The 15,941-nt window shown below is 40.3% G+C and overlaps 1 protein-coding gene across 3 annotated transcripts in view; it reads left to right on the top strand.

Annotated features, from left to right (window-relative positions):
• Nucleotides 1–15,941, top strand: part of LOC149239263 (SNARE-interacting protein KEULE-like) — a 514,512-nt gene that overhangs the window by 432,158 nt on the left and 66,413 nt on the right. For all 3 annotated transcript variants that reach the window (XM_089373374.1, XM_089373375.1, XM_089373376.1), the window contains 2 exons: nt 12,146–12,236; nt 12,384–12,473. In XM_089373374.1, the coding sequence (XP_089229500.1) occupies nt 12,146–12,236; nt 12,384–12,473 (181 nt within the window). The remainder of the gene's footprint in view (nt 1–12,145; nt 12,237–12,383; nt 12,474–15,941) is intronic.

Below are 15,941 nucleotides of genomic sequence, written 5' to 3' on the forward strand. Positions count from 1 at the left end.
TCGGAACTGCAGGGAACTGCCAGAATTGCCAAAACTGCCGAGAACAGTCAAAATGGCCAGGAACTGCCAAGAACAGCAAGAATTGCCGGAATAGTCGGAATTGTTGGGAACTGCCGGGAACTGTCAGAACTGTCGGAAATTGCCAGAACTGCCAGGAATTGCTGGAATTGCCGGGAACTGCTAGAACTGTCGGAATTGTCGGAATTGCCGGAACCGCCAAGAACAATCAGAATCGTTGGAACTGCCAGAACTGCCAGGAACAACCGGGAACAGTCGAAACTACCAGAATTGTTGGAATTGCCGGGAATAGCTGGAATTGCCGGGAACAGCCGGAATTGTCGGGAATAACCAGAATTGCCGAAACTGCCGGAACAGCCTGAGCATCTATCTCCGAAGGAGAGCAGCATGCAAGGGACAACTAACTAACATTGGGACAGTTGTATGGTACTTAGCAGCAAAGACACCAAGCATGTAATGTTACAACTAGCATGCAAGGGACAACTAGCATGCAACAACAAGCATGCAAAGGACAACAAGCATGCTAGGGACAACAAGCAAGCAAGATGCAACTAAGCACATAGGTCAGTATGGCAACATGGTGCAGCAATGGCACATAATGCAGTACAGTGATGGGTACAGTCATGATTAATGAAGCACGATGAGATGCAGCATGGTGCAGCACAGTGAGGTACAACATGATGACGAAATGCAGCACAACAATAGGTGAAGGAGTCACCTTGGAGAATCAGTTGAAGCAGCATGTCTTCAACTGAACTCATGTATCATCTTCTTAGAGATGATCTATGGTCTCAATAGATAAGTCAAAGTGTTGACTTTTGTTGTAAACGTACTATCTCTCTCTCTCTCTTTGTTGAACTATTGAAGAACATATAAGGAGAATTGATCAAGGGTTTCCCCACATTGGGGTTTGTCCCTAGCTAGCACCACATCTTGTGTCCTCTTGTCTTGGTTTGTGTTCTGCGATTTATGTTTATGTTCTATCTGCAATTTACTTTAATGCTGATGTGATTGCTAATCTGGAAAAGATATTGAGCTAACTGTGAAAATTGAAATAAATTGCTCTAAGCATAGGACTTACCTAAAATTTAACAATTCTCCAATAGCATCTTCCGCTACACGAAAGTGCCCTGATACAATGTCATCAAAGTATCCCACATCTCCTTTGCTGTGTTCTTTTCAGCAATGTGTGGTACGACATGATCCTTGACCCCATCAAGGATTATGCACTTTGCCCTCGCCATTGCATCCTCATATTTCCCATTATCAATTGGGTCCACTGGGATAGCTATGATTCTCAAGGCGAAGCCCTTGATGCGATGTCTATCCAGGACTGCCAGGATCTTGGCCTTCCAAATGACAAAGTTGGAAGCCCTGTCCAACTTGTCCTAATCCTTTAGTCTGTTCACTACCATCTCCACTCTTCTTCTGGACTCCCTTTGAGTTTCGACTTTCCTCCTAGAAATCTCCCTCTAAGTCTTGATTTCCCTGCTGGAAATCTTCCCGCCAACTGTCGAACCGCTCCTCTCTAATCCTCTTTGCAACTGCAACTCGGATCTGGATTTCTTGGCTAGAAATCTGTCAAGGTAGCAACTCCCTCTACCTTGGTTCTGTCTCATTAGGTATTGTTCTTCTTCGACAGAAACAGCACCCCACCAGCTTCCCAATCCACAATCTGCCCACAGCTCCCTAGGCCCTAGCAACTAAAGAAACTGAGCCTTCTAGCTCTGCATAATCCCGAAAAAGGCTGAATCACTCCTTTAGCCAATTGCGTCAAGCCTACCTGGCTGACTAGGATGACACGACTCTTCGTGAGCCTCTTCTGCCTCTGCTCTGACCCTCTCTCTGGCTTGAAATGATGACACAGGCCCTCTGCATCACTCCTCTGCAGCCTTTTGCTTAGGAGCAACTCTGTCTCTTGGGACAACTGCTACTGTTGCAAATTTCCGATTTCTAAGTCTGACACGTTAGAAATTCCTACTGCATTATCTGGTTTATTTTTGGTATTTGTTTATTCCATTAACAAGTTATTTATAAATATAAATACTGAAATAAACACAAATGTAGCCTTAACTCATATACAGATCATCAACTGAAACACTGAAACAAGCACACAAGGGACACTGATTTTTTTGGACAATCGTCCCCGATAAAACCCAATGCAGGAAAATTGTTGCAGCAGTTTTGAGGGTTTTATTATTTTGTAGATTTCGAGTACAACTAGGGTGTCGAAATGGCTCACCCAACAGAGATTATTACACGGCAATAATACCTCTTCTCGGAGACAGATATTCAACGTCTCAGTTATACTCTGCCCCATGAAAATCCTTTCGGCTCTTCCTCTTGGCTCTGCGTCAGCCCTACTAGCTTCCGATCAGCCCCTAAAGCTTCTGCGCTAGTCCTCTGGCCCTCTGTGCAAGCACTCTGGCCCTTTGCGTCAACTCTCTGGCCTTCTGCGTCACCCACGTAAGCCTCTCAGCCTCTGCGTAGCCACTAGCTGCCTCTGCGTAGCTTCCGCTGCCTCTGCGTCAGCCTCTTCAATCACTGCGTTGTCCCTCAAGCATTATCCTTGCCTCTCTGCTATGTACTCACTGCCCCTCGCTACAACAGATCACTTGTTCAAATTTTCTCAGCAAGCCCCGCTCCAGAAAATCGAACTGACTGATCAATCTTGGTGTATCTCCAACTGATCCTCAAGCCTCCTCTTATACTTTTCCTGTTGAGTCTTCAATGGCCAAGATTAAGTCTCTAATCAATGGCTAAGATTAGGTTTGGCTTGATCCATGTCATTTTGAACATTCTCACCCAGTTTTATATTACTACCCATTAATATTTTAATTTTCCCAAGTTTAAACTTAGGAACCCCATTAAAAACATTAATCATTTTAATATCTCTCCAATCGGGAAGAATTTCTCCAAACCATTTCTGGGTCTTGGAGATCTTATGTGCCTTAGCCTCTCCATCAATTTTCATGCCTAGAGCACATATGATGCTACCACAAATCAACAGGCAGCACATGACAGACCGAGATATAGTTATATAACTGAGAGTTCCTTTACATATAAGTATCTCCCTCTCTTCTATTTGGGATTCAACAGAACATAATTGTTGGCTATTCGGGTATTTGCTATCTATTGGTAAATTGTAGTTCTGGGCAAAATCCTTTAGGCCAAAGGCATTTACTATGGCTCATGCTAGTTTCCTTCCAGTGCCCAATTTAGCTTCTTGAAGAGACGATTTAGAAGCTTTTAATGGTTGAAATTTAGGGGGTATTATGCTTTATCTATGGTTCCATGGAGCATTTCTACCTTTGCCCAAGCAATGGGATTGGTGAGGAACCTTGGAAAAGATTGATCAGATACAAAATCATCAAAGGAAGGGGTCCATTCTTTGCTAGAAAATGTTCACTTTTATTGATCATCTACCCTAGACAACATCTTTATGCTATTTTGTGCTAAGGAACTGCCAATCTAGGCTTGGATGACCTAGGAGGTCACCATATGTCGATGTCTCTTATATTTTTTGGTCCTATGCACATGCAAGCCCCAATTCAAGACGTGAATCTTATTTGATACCAAGGTTACTTGGGAGTGGGAGCATGAATGGGGAGCGACATTTTCAAAAAGCTCCCAGTTCGGGAGTGAATCAGGAGCGAATTTTTATATAATATATACTTTTATATATTTTGATGCATATATGTCAACAAAAGCATGTAGAATGATGAATTAGATATAAAAAGCATAAAAACATAGATTGAACCATATAACATCAATCATCTAGAAGTTATAATCTTCATCAACCATGTCCAAAAGTTAGTAACATACAACATATCGAGTCTCATGATTCATCAATCTTAAAGTTTTAAGCTTTCAAAGTCCAATACATAACATTTATCATCATTGATCAACAAAATTATATAAAAATTCTAACATGAAATGAAATGTTATAAAATGAAATGAAATGAAACAACTTTCACGAAGCATCATATTCATAATTCATTACCAATGAGTTATAATTTCCAACTTCAAAATTCAAACTTAAATTGTCATATATTGTTTACAAAAATTATCATAATAAATATGAAATAGTCAACAGTTATAAAAAGTTAAAAACTACTATAAACTAGAAAAGACAAGTAAATATATTATCTATTGCTAATGCTTGGGCCTCTTGCCGCCACGAGAAAGGTCTAATTTCTGAGTCTTGTTGGAAAATTAGGATCTTTGTCATTACCTCTGGATCTGTATATGGGTCTTTGTCATTAATATCACCCTCTAAGCATTAACATAAGATAGAAAAAACATAGCATGTCAAGTCAAGGTTTTGTTTGAGTGATGGGTACATTTTTAGTAGGGTCATGATAGAGGTATTCGACAACCAATGTCATTAACATCAATGTACATAGAGGGATTGGTGCTCTTGATTAAATATGAGTTCCATATCTATTAATTTGAGTAACATGTTTTTTGCTTAGGTCAATTACTTCAATAATTCATAAGAACCCAAGTTTAAGTCCATCTTCTTTCATTAGCAATCACATAAACTATTATGTCATTGACAGTAATTGAAGAAAGAACATAAATAACATATGCAAAAGGCAAGCCAAGACAAGAGAATAGTAGGATTGGCTCAAGCCAGGGAAAACCCCCAAGATGGGGAAAACCCTTGATCAAATCTTTTTATTATTAATATCAAATGTTCAACAAAGAAAGAGAGGGAGAAAAATACTATCAATGACAAAGAGGCAGCCCAGGCAAGACTTCATTATGTCTTCAAACAATAGCAATCAGATTCTGCCCTAACCAATGATCAATAGAATACAGAGCAGCTATAAGGAAGTCTCCAAATAGAGTCTGGTCCTAGTCCAATTAGAGCGGCCTTCATAATTGATTATAATGAACCCAAAATAGATATATATTGGGCAGTCAACCCTAGTCAATGTGATAATGTAATAGCAGAATATCTTGAACTTCATTAGGTCTTGATTATAGTACACATTAGCCCATTCAGTTTCCTTCAACAGAATTTCCAATCACTGTGACTAGCATCCTTCTTCATGTTGCCTGTCATGACTACTTGTAACTTGATTTGCTGTGGGAATAAGGCCTAACGGCTCCTCTAACTAGCCCAGAATAGGCCTGCGGTCCTCCTATAATTACTTCAAGGCTTGTGGCCTATCCAAACAGGGAGAAAATTACTCAAGGCATCCACCAATATGCCTTGGCTTGCCCCTGCTGCATTACGAACCCATCAAAGCCCACAAACAGACCTCCAACAACCCCTAGCTACCTTTGCCCTGACCTTGTGTTGCAGCTGCCACAGAAGAGGATACCTTTGAGTTCGATGCCCATATGATGTGTCTAATGAGGATGGAGGACACCTATATATATAACAATGTGTCCTTATGGAGGTGAAGCCAACCTTGACACTAGGAGGCAAACTTGAATTTCAAATTTTCAATTTTCCTACGTTAATAAGATCATGTCTTGTAGAATTTATTTTAAATAAATAAATATTTTTCCTTATCCAAATTCAGTGATCTTTAGGTCAATTTTGGTCCTCTCGGAAAGAGGAATTCAATGCCACAATTATCTTCCCCAAAGGAGTTGTCCAAAGTGGAATTTGGACCTAGTTACCAATTTTAACACTCCCTCTCAACTAGGGAGAATTCCACCTGTCAAACTATCAGCCATTGTCACCGATCATCATGCCATCCTGTCACTATGAACCATCTCTATATCTTGTCTCAACTCTGTTGAACACCGATATAGATAATGAAGAAGAATTGATCGAGAGTGAGTCACAAGACCTTACCGCTCTCCACTGGAAAAAGTCATTCCAGGGGTAGAACCCCAATCAAACTTGATCCTAGATCAAGTTGTAGAACAACATGCATCCTAGACATAGGGAGTATGGCAATACATGATGCGTCCATCGTTCGTGCTATGGTCCCTAACCACTTTTCCCAACTCATTGGCCAGATGAGAGATACTTCCCATGTGTGCTGGACTACATGGGTAGGATGATACAATAGCAGGGAAAGAATATATCACATCCTACTCACAACCACACGTAGGAAAAGGATAAGCCACGTCCTATAGTCACATGTCACAATCATCGTAGGGAAAGGATGAACCACATCCTACGCACATGCAAGTCATCGAGAGTAGGGAAAGGATGAACCACGTCTTACATGCATGCCAACCAACAATTGTAGGAAAGATCCTACACGTGGGGAAAGGATGAACCACATCCCACCAACATGTCTATCACAGATTGTAGGGAATGAGCATCCTACACGTGGGGAAAGGATGAACCACGTCCCACCGACATGTCCATAGATGCCTATATGCATCTCTCATTGGGGTATCCGTAGGAGAAGGTGAACCACTCATCCTATGCATATGTCATCAATCGTAGGGGAAGGTGAACCACTCACCTACACACATGTCATCTGTCATGGGGTGTCACAGGAAAAGGTGAACCACTCACCCTATGGTTGCTCATAGCTCCAAGAAGTACCCCAAACCCCCCAAGAGCTCCCAGAGCTCAATGTTCAATTGGGACCCTCCTAGTAGGGTCTATCCATGACTTGCAGCCTCTCTCTGGAAACTTGTTCTTACCAAGAGGCTTTGAGAATATGTCGGAAACCTGCACAACCATCCTGAAATGATGGAGTTTGATTGCTTCGTGCTCTACCATATCCAAATAGAGTGGTACCTGATGCCAACATGCTTGAAATGGTCGTGGAACATGAGGTTTTTCGAGAGATGAATCCCAATATATAGCGGTGGATTCTAGAATGAGCACTAATGCCTTATTGAAGAGCTTCTTCAACCGAATGGCTTCATAATAAGCCATGCTTGCTGCTTTATATAATCAGCCTCAAAGGTGTTCCCAGAGTAATAGACTCCAGAGTTTGATTCATCCACGAAACAAAGTTGGATCCTAGGAGATACAACACCTTGATGTGCTCTTTCCATTCTTCACATTGCCAGATCAGACAACAATAGGCAGATATCTAATATGCGTGGCTTAACCATAAATTGTAGCAAGGTACACATCTGATAACCAGAACACCAGGATCTCGAGAAGTGGTCTACATCTGAATTAACAGCTCCTCCTTTTCATCAGGCCTGTCTTTTATTTTTATTTTAAAGATCAACTCCCTCTCATCTTGATGAATGAGAGGATCATCATTTGTTGGACGGATATCATCATAGCTGTATCTTTGACCATGGCTCTTTCTAAATATTGGGGAAGCTATCTTTCCCATAACATAACCACCAAGCTGTCTGCAACCTGCTACTTTCCCTGTCATTAATCCTTTGGTCCATGTTGCAAGGTTATTCATTCAGGTACTTGAATCATAATCATATGGTTTTCATTCAGCCATAAGACATTCTACCAGGAATTCTATGGCTCCCTCAGAAATCTTACTTTAGATGGACATCAAGCCTTCATCGATCTGCCCTTCAGCTTTAATATGAAGATTTATCATACTGCAATTTCATCAGAAAACTTCTTTAATCCAAATCAGAGAGAAAGTTATCATCATGGTCCTTCTTCAACTAGGGTGAAGAACTCCTCCCATGAGATTATCCAATCAACCAGCTGTTACCCATCCATCATGTGGAGGTCCTTCTCATCCAGGCATTTGTATCCATGCAACCATAACAATAAGACCTTTCAATAATCCAACCACTGTCCTTCATGATTATAGAGGCTGCTGCAAAAGACTGGTCTATGTTCTTTAAACGAGGAAACTTCCAAGGTTGTTCATATTGCAACCTACATCACCATATTCTTTCTTGGCTCCTGAACTTTTGACTGCTCCAAGACTTCCTTCTGATTAATCTCCGAACAGGGATATCATAAATCTTTCCAACTTCTTGAAAGAACCTTACTGGAGTAGCTTGTTTCAAATCTGATTTCTTATGTGACCCTGATTCTGAGCCCAGGCCCTTTTTAAGCACTGTTCCTGACATCTTTAGCCACACTCTGGAATCTAGATAGTCTAGAGAGTACCCAGGCAATGCATATCCTGAATCAAATGCTGCAGAAAGATGCATCGTTGTTACAAAAGGACATGGCAATGTAATTCTTTAACTTGATGAAAACCTGATTTCTGCTCTCAAGGTTCTTATACTTGTTATTGGTTGATGAACACTTGCAGAAGCCTAGAATTAGAGACACGGAGTAATACAATGTTGATTTATTTCTGAAGCCAATGGAGGATCCAAACTAACCCTCCTTCACTTCATGAAGAGAAGAGATCTCTGACATAGGAATATTGGTGGCATCATAAGCTCATAATCAGTAATGATGCAAAGCTGACCAACAGCTCCTCAAGATCTCAAATCTGGCGATGAGCTCCTGTAATCCTTAAAGATTTCTACTTATGCAAAATGTGCCACTGAAGATGCCTGTCAAGTATATCAATAATAGTGCCCACAAGTCTGCTAATCCCCCCTTCACTGTTAACCTGTACACGCCTTTGCCACAACTATACAAGATTGATTCTTTTAATGATGCTGATTACAGGGCTTCAACATAAATTTCAATATAACACGCTTCCATTGTCTGAAGCTTTCCTTCTTTCCAACGTGACCAAAATATTCACTTATGTGAATACCTTGGGAATTTGGTAGGCTCTTATTAATGACAATATTGCCACTGTTAATCAAAATTCTCCACAGGTCAGCTCAAGTAGGTCAGACTGAGTTTATATGGATATGAGGACTGAAGTCAAGGTCCTGATTTCACAAGGGCTCATATTATCTCCACAGGATAGCATTCTCCACAGGTCAGCTCAAGTAGGTCAGACTGAGTTTATATGGATATGAGGACTGAAGTCAAGGTTCCGATTTCACAAGGGCTCATATTATCTCCACAGGATAGCGAGTATTCTTCTCTCTATAAGATACTCCTTATGTTTATGATAAAGATCGAGAACAAGATGATGAGTCTAGACTTATTGGATGATAACTTAATGATCCTTCTTCCTAGGTCTCCTTTATACATGGAAGTCTTGGCTCCTCTTTCTTTATGACACAGGCTTTGAATTAGATCCCTTTTGAAATGTAGATGAGATGAGTTTCTTCTTTTCCAGATTTTATTAAATGATCAGAATTTTGAAGGGTAGTTCGGACCTCACACTCGGGAATATATATAGATTCATGCTCAAAATACGATTCCAACAAAATCGATATAGGACTGATTATTAACACAGATGAAGATTCAGAATTTCGATTCCTTTGGGGACTGACCTTTCTGAGTTATCAATGAAACTAATCTATGAAACGATACCATAGAATATGAGCTGAAGATTTTCCCTCCTCCTAGGGTTGATATGGTTGCCAAACAGGAAGGCCTTTTGATGCCAAGCAACACTAGTCATTAAACTATGATAAATTTACTGATCAATCATGATTGTAATGTACATACCAGAGTTGTGAAGGTGTCCAAATATTCGGTGAAAGATGCAGATCTGACAGTCTCTCTCTTGCTGCTAGAAAGGTCCCTTAGTTTTCATAACTGCGCGTTTGGTGATTGCTAGGTCTTCTACCTTCGATGCAGAGATTAGGGCTAGATAATGATGCCCAAAAGCTTCAGACAGCTTACCATAAGTGCGATCTGGAGAGGGCTTTTAAATCAGTGCCTGCAAATTTATCCTTCTGGCTTGGAGAAACCGCAGGTCTGAAACCCCTACAATGGCTTCTGTAATGTGATCAACAAACTTCTCCTTGCTCCTTTCATTATTGGGCTAATTATTCTGAAAGAGGAGGAGCCTAGAACCAGTCAAGATTACCTTCAGGTAAGATAGAAATCCCAGCCTTTCTTTGTCTTAGAACAGAGGTCCTAAACTTGGCATCCTTATTTAGTAAATCCATCCTTTCTTCTGCTTCTAATCAGTTTGGCAATGTGAAGTCTTGCTTGAGGAACATCATGGAGATTTTGACAACAAACTTCTCTTGGTGATTGCTTTCTTTTTCGCTCTTGCTTGGGCATGTCCTTACCTGAGCTTTGATACCATGTTAATTTGAATAACATGTTCTTTGCTTTGGTCAATTACTTCAATAACTCATAAACCCAAGTTTAATTCCATCTTCTTTCATTAGCAATCACATAAACCATTATCTCATTGACAGTAATTGAAGAAAGAACATAAATAACATATGCAAAAGCCAAGCCAAGACTAGAGAACACCGGGATTGGCTCAAGCTAGGGAAAAACCCCAAGATGGAGAAAACCCTTGATCAAATCTTCTTATTATCAATATCAAATGTTCAGGGGAGAAAAATACAATCAATGACAAAGAGGCAGCCCAGGCAAGACATCCATTCTGTCTTCAAACAATAGCAATCAGATTTTGCCCTAACCAGAGATCAATAGTAGACAGAGCAGCTACAAGGAAGTCTCCAAATAGAGTTTGGTACTAGTCCAATTAGAGCGGCCTTCATAACTGATTATAATGAAACCCAAAACAGATATATACTGGGCAGTCAAGCCTGGTCAATGTGAGAATGTAACAGCAGAAGATCTCAAACTTGGTTCGGTCTTGATTATTCCACATTAGCCCATTCAGTTTCCTTCAACAGGGTTTCCAATCCCTGCGGCTAGCATCCTTCTTCATGTTGCCTGTCATGACTGCCTGTAACTTGATTTGCTGTGGGAATAAGGCCTAACGGCTTCTCTAACTAGCCCAGAATAGGCCTGCGGTCCTCCTGTAATTACTTCAAGGCTTGCAGCCTATCCAAACGGGGAGAAAATTACTCAGGCCATTCACCAATATGCCTTGGCCTGCCCCTGCTGCATTACAGACCCATCAAAGCCCACAAACAGACCTCTAAACAACCCCTAGCTACCTCGGCCCTGACCTTGTGCTGCAGCTGCCACAAAAGATGATACCTTTGAGTTTGATTCCCATACGGTGTGTCTAATGAGGATGGAGAACACCTATATATATAACAATTTGTCCTTATGGAGGTGAAGCCGACCTTGAAACTAGGAGGCAAATTTGAATTTGAAATTTTCAAGTTTCCCGCCTTAATAAAATCATGTCTTGTAGAATTTTTTTTAAATAAATAAATATTTTTCCTTATCCAAATTCAGTCATCTTTAGGTCCATTTTGGTCCTCTCAAAAAGAGGAATTCAATGCCACAATTATCTTCCCCAAAGGAGCTGTCCAAAGTGGAATTTGGCCCTGGTTGCCAATTTTAACAATACACTAGTAGATGACAAAATCCAATGGAAACATTGCAATCTTCCCAATCCTGAAATCCTGAAAAGGTAACAAGTCTGCTGGATTTTGAGTGACATCTAAAATTCTACTTTCTCCATATGAACTCCAATGAGGTCGGAACCACTCAAACATCCTGAGTCATTTCAATGTTAAAAATTTAAGAATTTAACATTAGCATGAATTGCATATCAATACTGGGGCCATAGGCCTGATCATTAGGCTGCCCCACTCAAAACTTGTTTCTTTGAAAAAAAATTGCATTTGGAAAGTGTTTCCAAAAAAAAAAGTTACAAAAAAAGGCAGGAATGAATTCTGTTTTAGGGACCGTGTTCCCGAAATCCGCTCCCTGCAAGAGTGATTTCGGGAGCGTGTTCCCGAGTCGGGAGCGGGTTCGAGAGGGGGGAGCCGCTCCCCCGCAACCCTGTTGGATACAGACAATTCTGAACCCTTTCATCCTTATTATGAACAATGTGATAAGGTGTTTGTGTACCGTCTCATAAATGTATCACTTCTTTGTTAATGTGTGAATCAATGAATACGACAAGATATCTATGAAAATCTTATGATTGAATAACTTATATCTGGAGAGATACCTTTGGGTTGCTATGTTTCATGTGATGTCTTCTCCTTTTTTTTGGAGGCTATGAAAATGTTCACTTTTCAACAATTCATTTTGTATATAGCTTGGAGTTGTATGCCTTTAACAGACTGTTGTAAGTTGTAACTGATGAAATTGCCAAAAGATGATAGCCAGAAAGCTACTATCTGACCATTATCAAATTTTGGGAAATAAAAGAATATCTTCAACTCTTCCTATTGAATTGTTGGGATAGTTGAAAAGAATAAATTTGGGCTAAAATTTGATTTCATGTCTGTGCAGTGAATCTAGTTTGTGGCATGCTACAAGTGACCCCATGATTCTAGGGAAGCGCATTTTTGTATTTATTATTGGAGGAGCTACTCGCTCGGAGGTATAATATACTTGTGATTGTTACTTTTTAGTTTCTATTGCTGATTTTAAGTTTCCATTAAAACAAGGAATGATGGGTTATATTTTGAAAACTTTGAAGTTAGCAATATATTGTTTTTTTTTTTTAATTTGTTTTTCCTATGATCAGTTGCGCACTGTACATAAGCTCACTGAAAAATTGAAACGAGAAGTTGTGTTGGGCTCAACAAGTCTGGATGATCCTCACCAGTTCATTACGGTAACATCTTATAACTGATAAGTTCCTACTAATAATTGCTAATTAGCACCCAACAATTATAATCACAAATTTACCCTGGTAATGAGTAGTTTCAGAGTTTTCTTCATGAATTTCCCCAATAATTAAGAAACTATATCAAGAACTTTTTCCAAGCTTTACTTGAATCATCATAATATCTGAGAGTTGTTGTTGTGGGCTTACCTGGTATTAAGAAATAATAAATAATAAATATAGAGGCCATGCATTTTATGATTACCTGTTCTATGTTTGAACAAGGGCTAGTGATAATGATAATGATAATGCATTTTTTGCAAATGAGCATGTTTGTTACAAAGAAAATAACTAATGTATAATTTTGATAAACTATACTATGTATAAGGTTACCAATGTGTTGCCAGGGACAAGTCCCACAGCCTGGGAGATGTGTTCCTTTCCCTGGAACACATTTTCTGTAACCAGGATGTGTATAGAAACATCCCCACACTACAAGATCTGAAATCACAGGGCATCCATGTTACCTGGGATGTGCTAGTCAAAAATTAAAAAAAACTATATATATATATATATATATATATTGATAACAGTAGCAGCAGCAGATTCTTGGCCATGGCAGCAGCAATAGGCAGTCAAAAGCGTTTTCACTTAGTGAGTCAAGGCCCGAAATAAATTTAATCATTTGGATTTTCTGAGTTTTATTTTAAATTCTCCATTCTTTTTTTACATGTCAGCCAACCTTTCACCCGAGTCTTAGAAGATCATTAGTTAATAAGTAATATTATTTTAGTTTAAAGTTTCAATATTTTAGATAAATTTTGGTGTTGATTTGGGGTAGCATCAGATGTGCTCTAGCCATGAAAATTGGTGGACAGGCCAAAGCACGTGAGATCTCCAAGACCCAGAAATGGTTTGGGCAGAATCTAATTAGTTTGGGAGATATCAAAATAATTAATATTTTTAATGGAGTTCCTAAGTCTAAACTTAGGAAAAATAAAATATTAATAAGTATTAATATAAAACTGGGTTAGAATGGTCCAAAAGTCATGGATCAAGCCAAATCTAATCTTAGTCGTTGATTAGAGATTTAATCTCGGCCATTGATAGACCAACGAGAAAAGTATAAGAGGAGGCTTGAGGGTCAGTTGGAGAACACACCAAGAGAGATCAAGAACTCGATTTTCTGGGGCAGGGTTTGCTGAGGAAATTGAGTGAGTGATCTAAGTTGCAGCTGAGGGGCAGTGAATACATAGTAGAGAGGCAGAGTTAGTACCAGGAGGATCAGCGCAGAGCCGGGAGAGGGACGCAGAGCCAGCTAGAGGCCACGCAGAGGCAGCCAGGAGCTGCGAAGAGCAGGGAGAGAGACGCAGAGCCAGCTAAAGGCATCCAGGAGCCGCTCAGAGCCAGAGAGGGCCAACGTGTGAGACGCATAGGGTCCAGGGGCTAGAAAGGTTGACGCAGGGCCAGAGAGGCTAACGCAGGGCCTAGAGGCAGCACTGGGAGCATTTCGTGGGACAGACTAAGAGCTGGAGAGCCGGATAGGGTGACGCAGTCCCTATCAGAGTGACGCATAGCAGCAGAAGCTGCATTGTCATTGTGAAATCGTTCATCTAGTTTTTAGCCGGAATATCTGTCGCTGACTGAGAGGTACTACTGCTGAGGGCATTCTCTATTGGGTGAGCCATTTTTGGCACCTAGGTTGTATTTTTGAAAATGCATAATAATAAAAACGTCTAAATAGCTGCACCAGTTTTCCCGCATTGGGTTTTTCCAGGGACATTAGTCCAAAAACAACGGTGTCACTTGTGTGCTTGTTTACTTTTAGTTGATGATCTGTATGTGTTGATATTGTACTTGTATTTATTTTCAATATTTACATGGTAAATAACTTGTTAAGTAATTGAACAAGTAGGAAGAAATAAATCAGATAGTACAGGAAGAGTTTCTAACGAGTTAAACTTAAAAATTCCAACATTTGGTTCTTCTCAAAATTTATAATCTTTATGTAATTAAAATTTTATATGTAATGTGTTTGTTACCCACCACCTGTGGATGACACCCATAGGAGAAATTTTTCTCCCAGATTGTCTTCAGTCGGCAGCCAACAGCCCCTTGCAGCCACTAGATAACATGATGTGCCATTATCTCTACCACCTAAGCTAGCCATTATGCACCCTCGCCATCTGTAATGATTATATGTTTGAAGGTGGGCCTTTCAACCCTAAAGGTATGGCTTTCATTATGTAGTTAGGTATTTTTGCTTAATTATCATGGACACCTCTGGGCATGGATTAGTGAGGGGATTCGGTGGAAAGAATGGGCTTGGTTTGTACTTTTGTCCCCTTGTCCAACTAGGTGGTTTACCTTGTATCCTAATCCTGTGGGATCTTCTTTTTTAGCTACTAGCTTTAGGGTGACACTTTATGGAAAACCCTGATTTTGGTTGTGTGGTCCCACTTCTCGACACCACATACATCACTCCCCTCCACCCATTATGACCCATTTTTCACATATTTCTCATTCGGGTCCACACTTGTCCATTGGGTCCACAAGGAGTTAGCCACCCTCCCCTTGTCCACACTTTGGGTCAAGCCTCGAATGATGTCCCAGAGGTTGATGTTGCTGAAAGAAAGTAAAAAGCATAATTTGGCCACTTTCAACAGGAAATGTACCATAAAATGCAAAAGATGGTCGGGACATACAAATTTAGCACGTGGGAAAAAGTCATCATAAGCTCTACCCCTTGTCATCATGGCCATCACCTTGGTTCCTAGGGCCCCTATATTGGCCCCCTGCAGGAAGAAATAAATCAGATAGTACAGGAAGAGTTTCTAATGAGTTAAACTTAGAAATTCCAACATTTGGTTCTTCTCAAAATTTATAATCTTTATGTAATTAAAATTTTATATGTAATGTGTTTGTTACCCACCACCTGTGGATGACACCCATAGGAGAAATTTTTCTCCTAGATTGTCTTCAGTCGGCAGCCAGCAACCCCTTGCAGCCACCAGATAACTTGATGTGCCATTATCTCTACCACCTAAGCTAGACATTATGCACCCTCGTCATCTGTAATGACCATATGTTTGAAGGTGGGCCTTTCAACCCTAAAGGTATGGCTTTCATTATGTAGTTAGGTATTTTTGCTTAATTATCATGTTCACTTCTGGGCATGGATTAGTGAGGGGATTCGGCGGAAAGAATGGGCTTGGTTTGTACTTTTGTCCCCTTGTCCAACTAGGTGGTTTACCTTGTATCCTAATCCTATGGGATCTTCTTTTTTAGCTACTAGCTTTAGGGTGACACTTTATGGGAAACCCTGATTTTGGTTGTGTGGTCCCACTTCCCGACACCACATACATCACTCCCCTCCACTCATTATGACCCATTTTTCACATATTTCTCATTCGGGTCCACACTTGTCCATTGGGTCCACAAGGAGTTAGCCACCCTCCCCTTGTCCACACTTTGGAT

The sequence above is a fragment of the Pinus tabuliformis genome, chromosome 8, assembly GCF_031772625.1.
Source record: "Pinus tabuliformis cultivar Carrire ecotype Pingquan chromosome 8, CPIR1, whole genome shotgun sequence".
Taxonomy (NCBI): Eukaryota; Viridiplantae; Streptophyta; class Pinopsida; order Pinales; family Pinaceae; genus Pinus; species Pinus tabuliformis.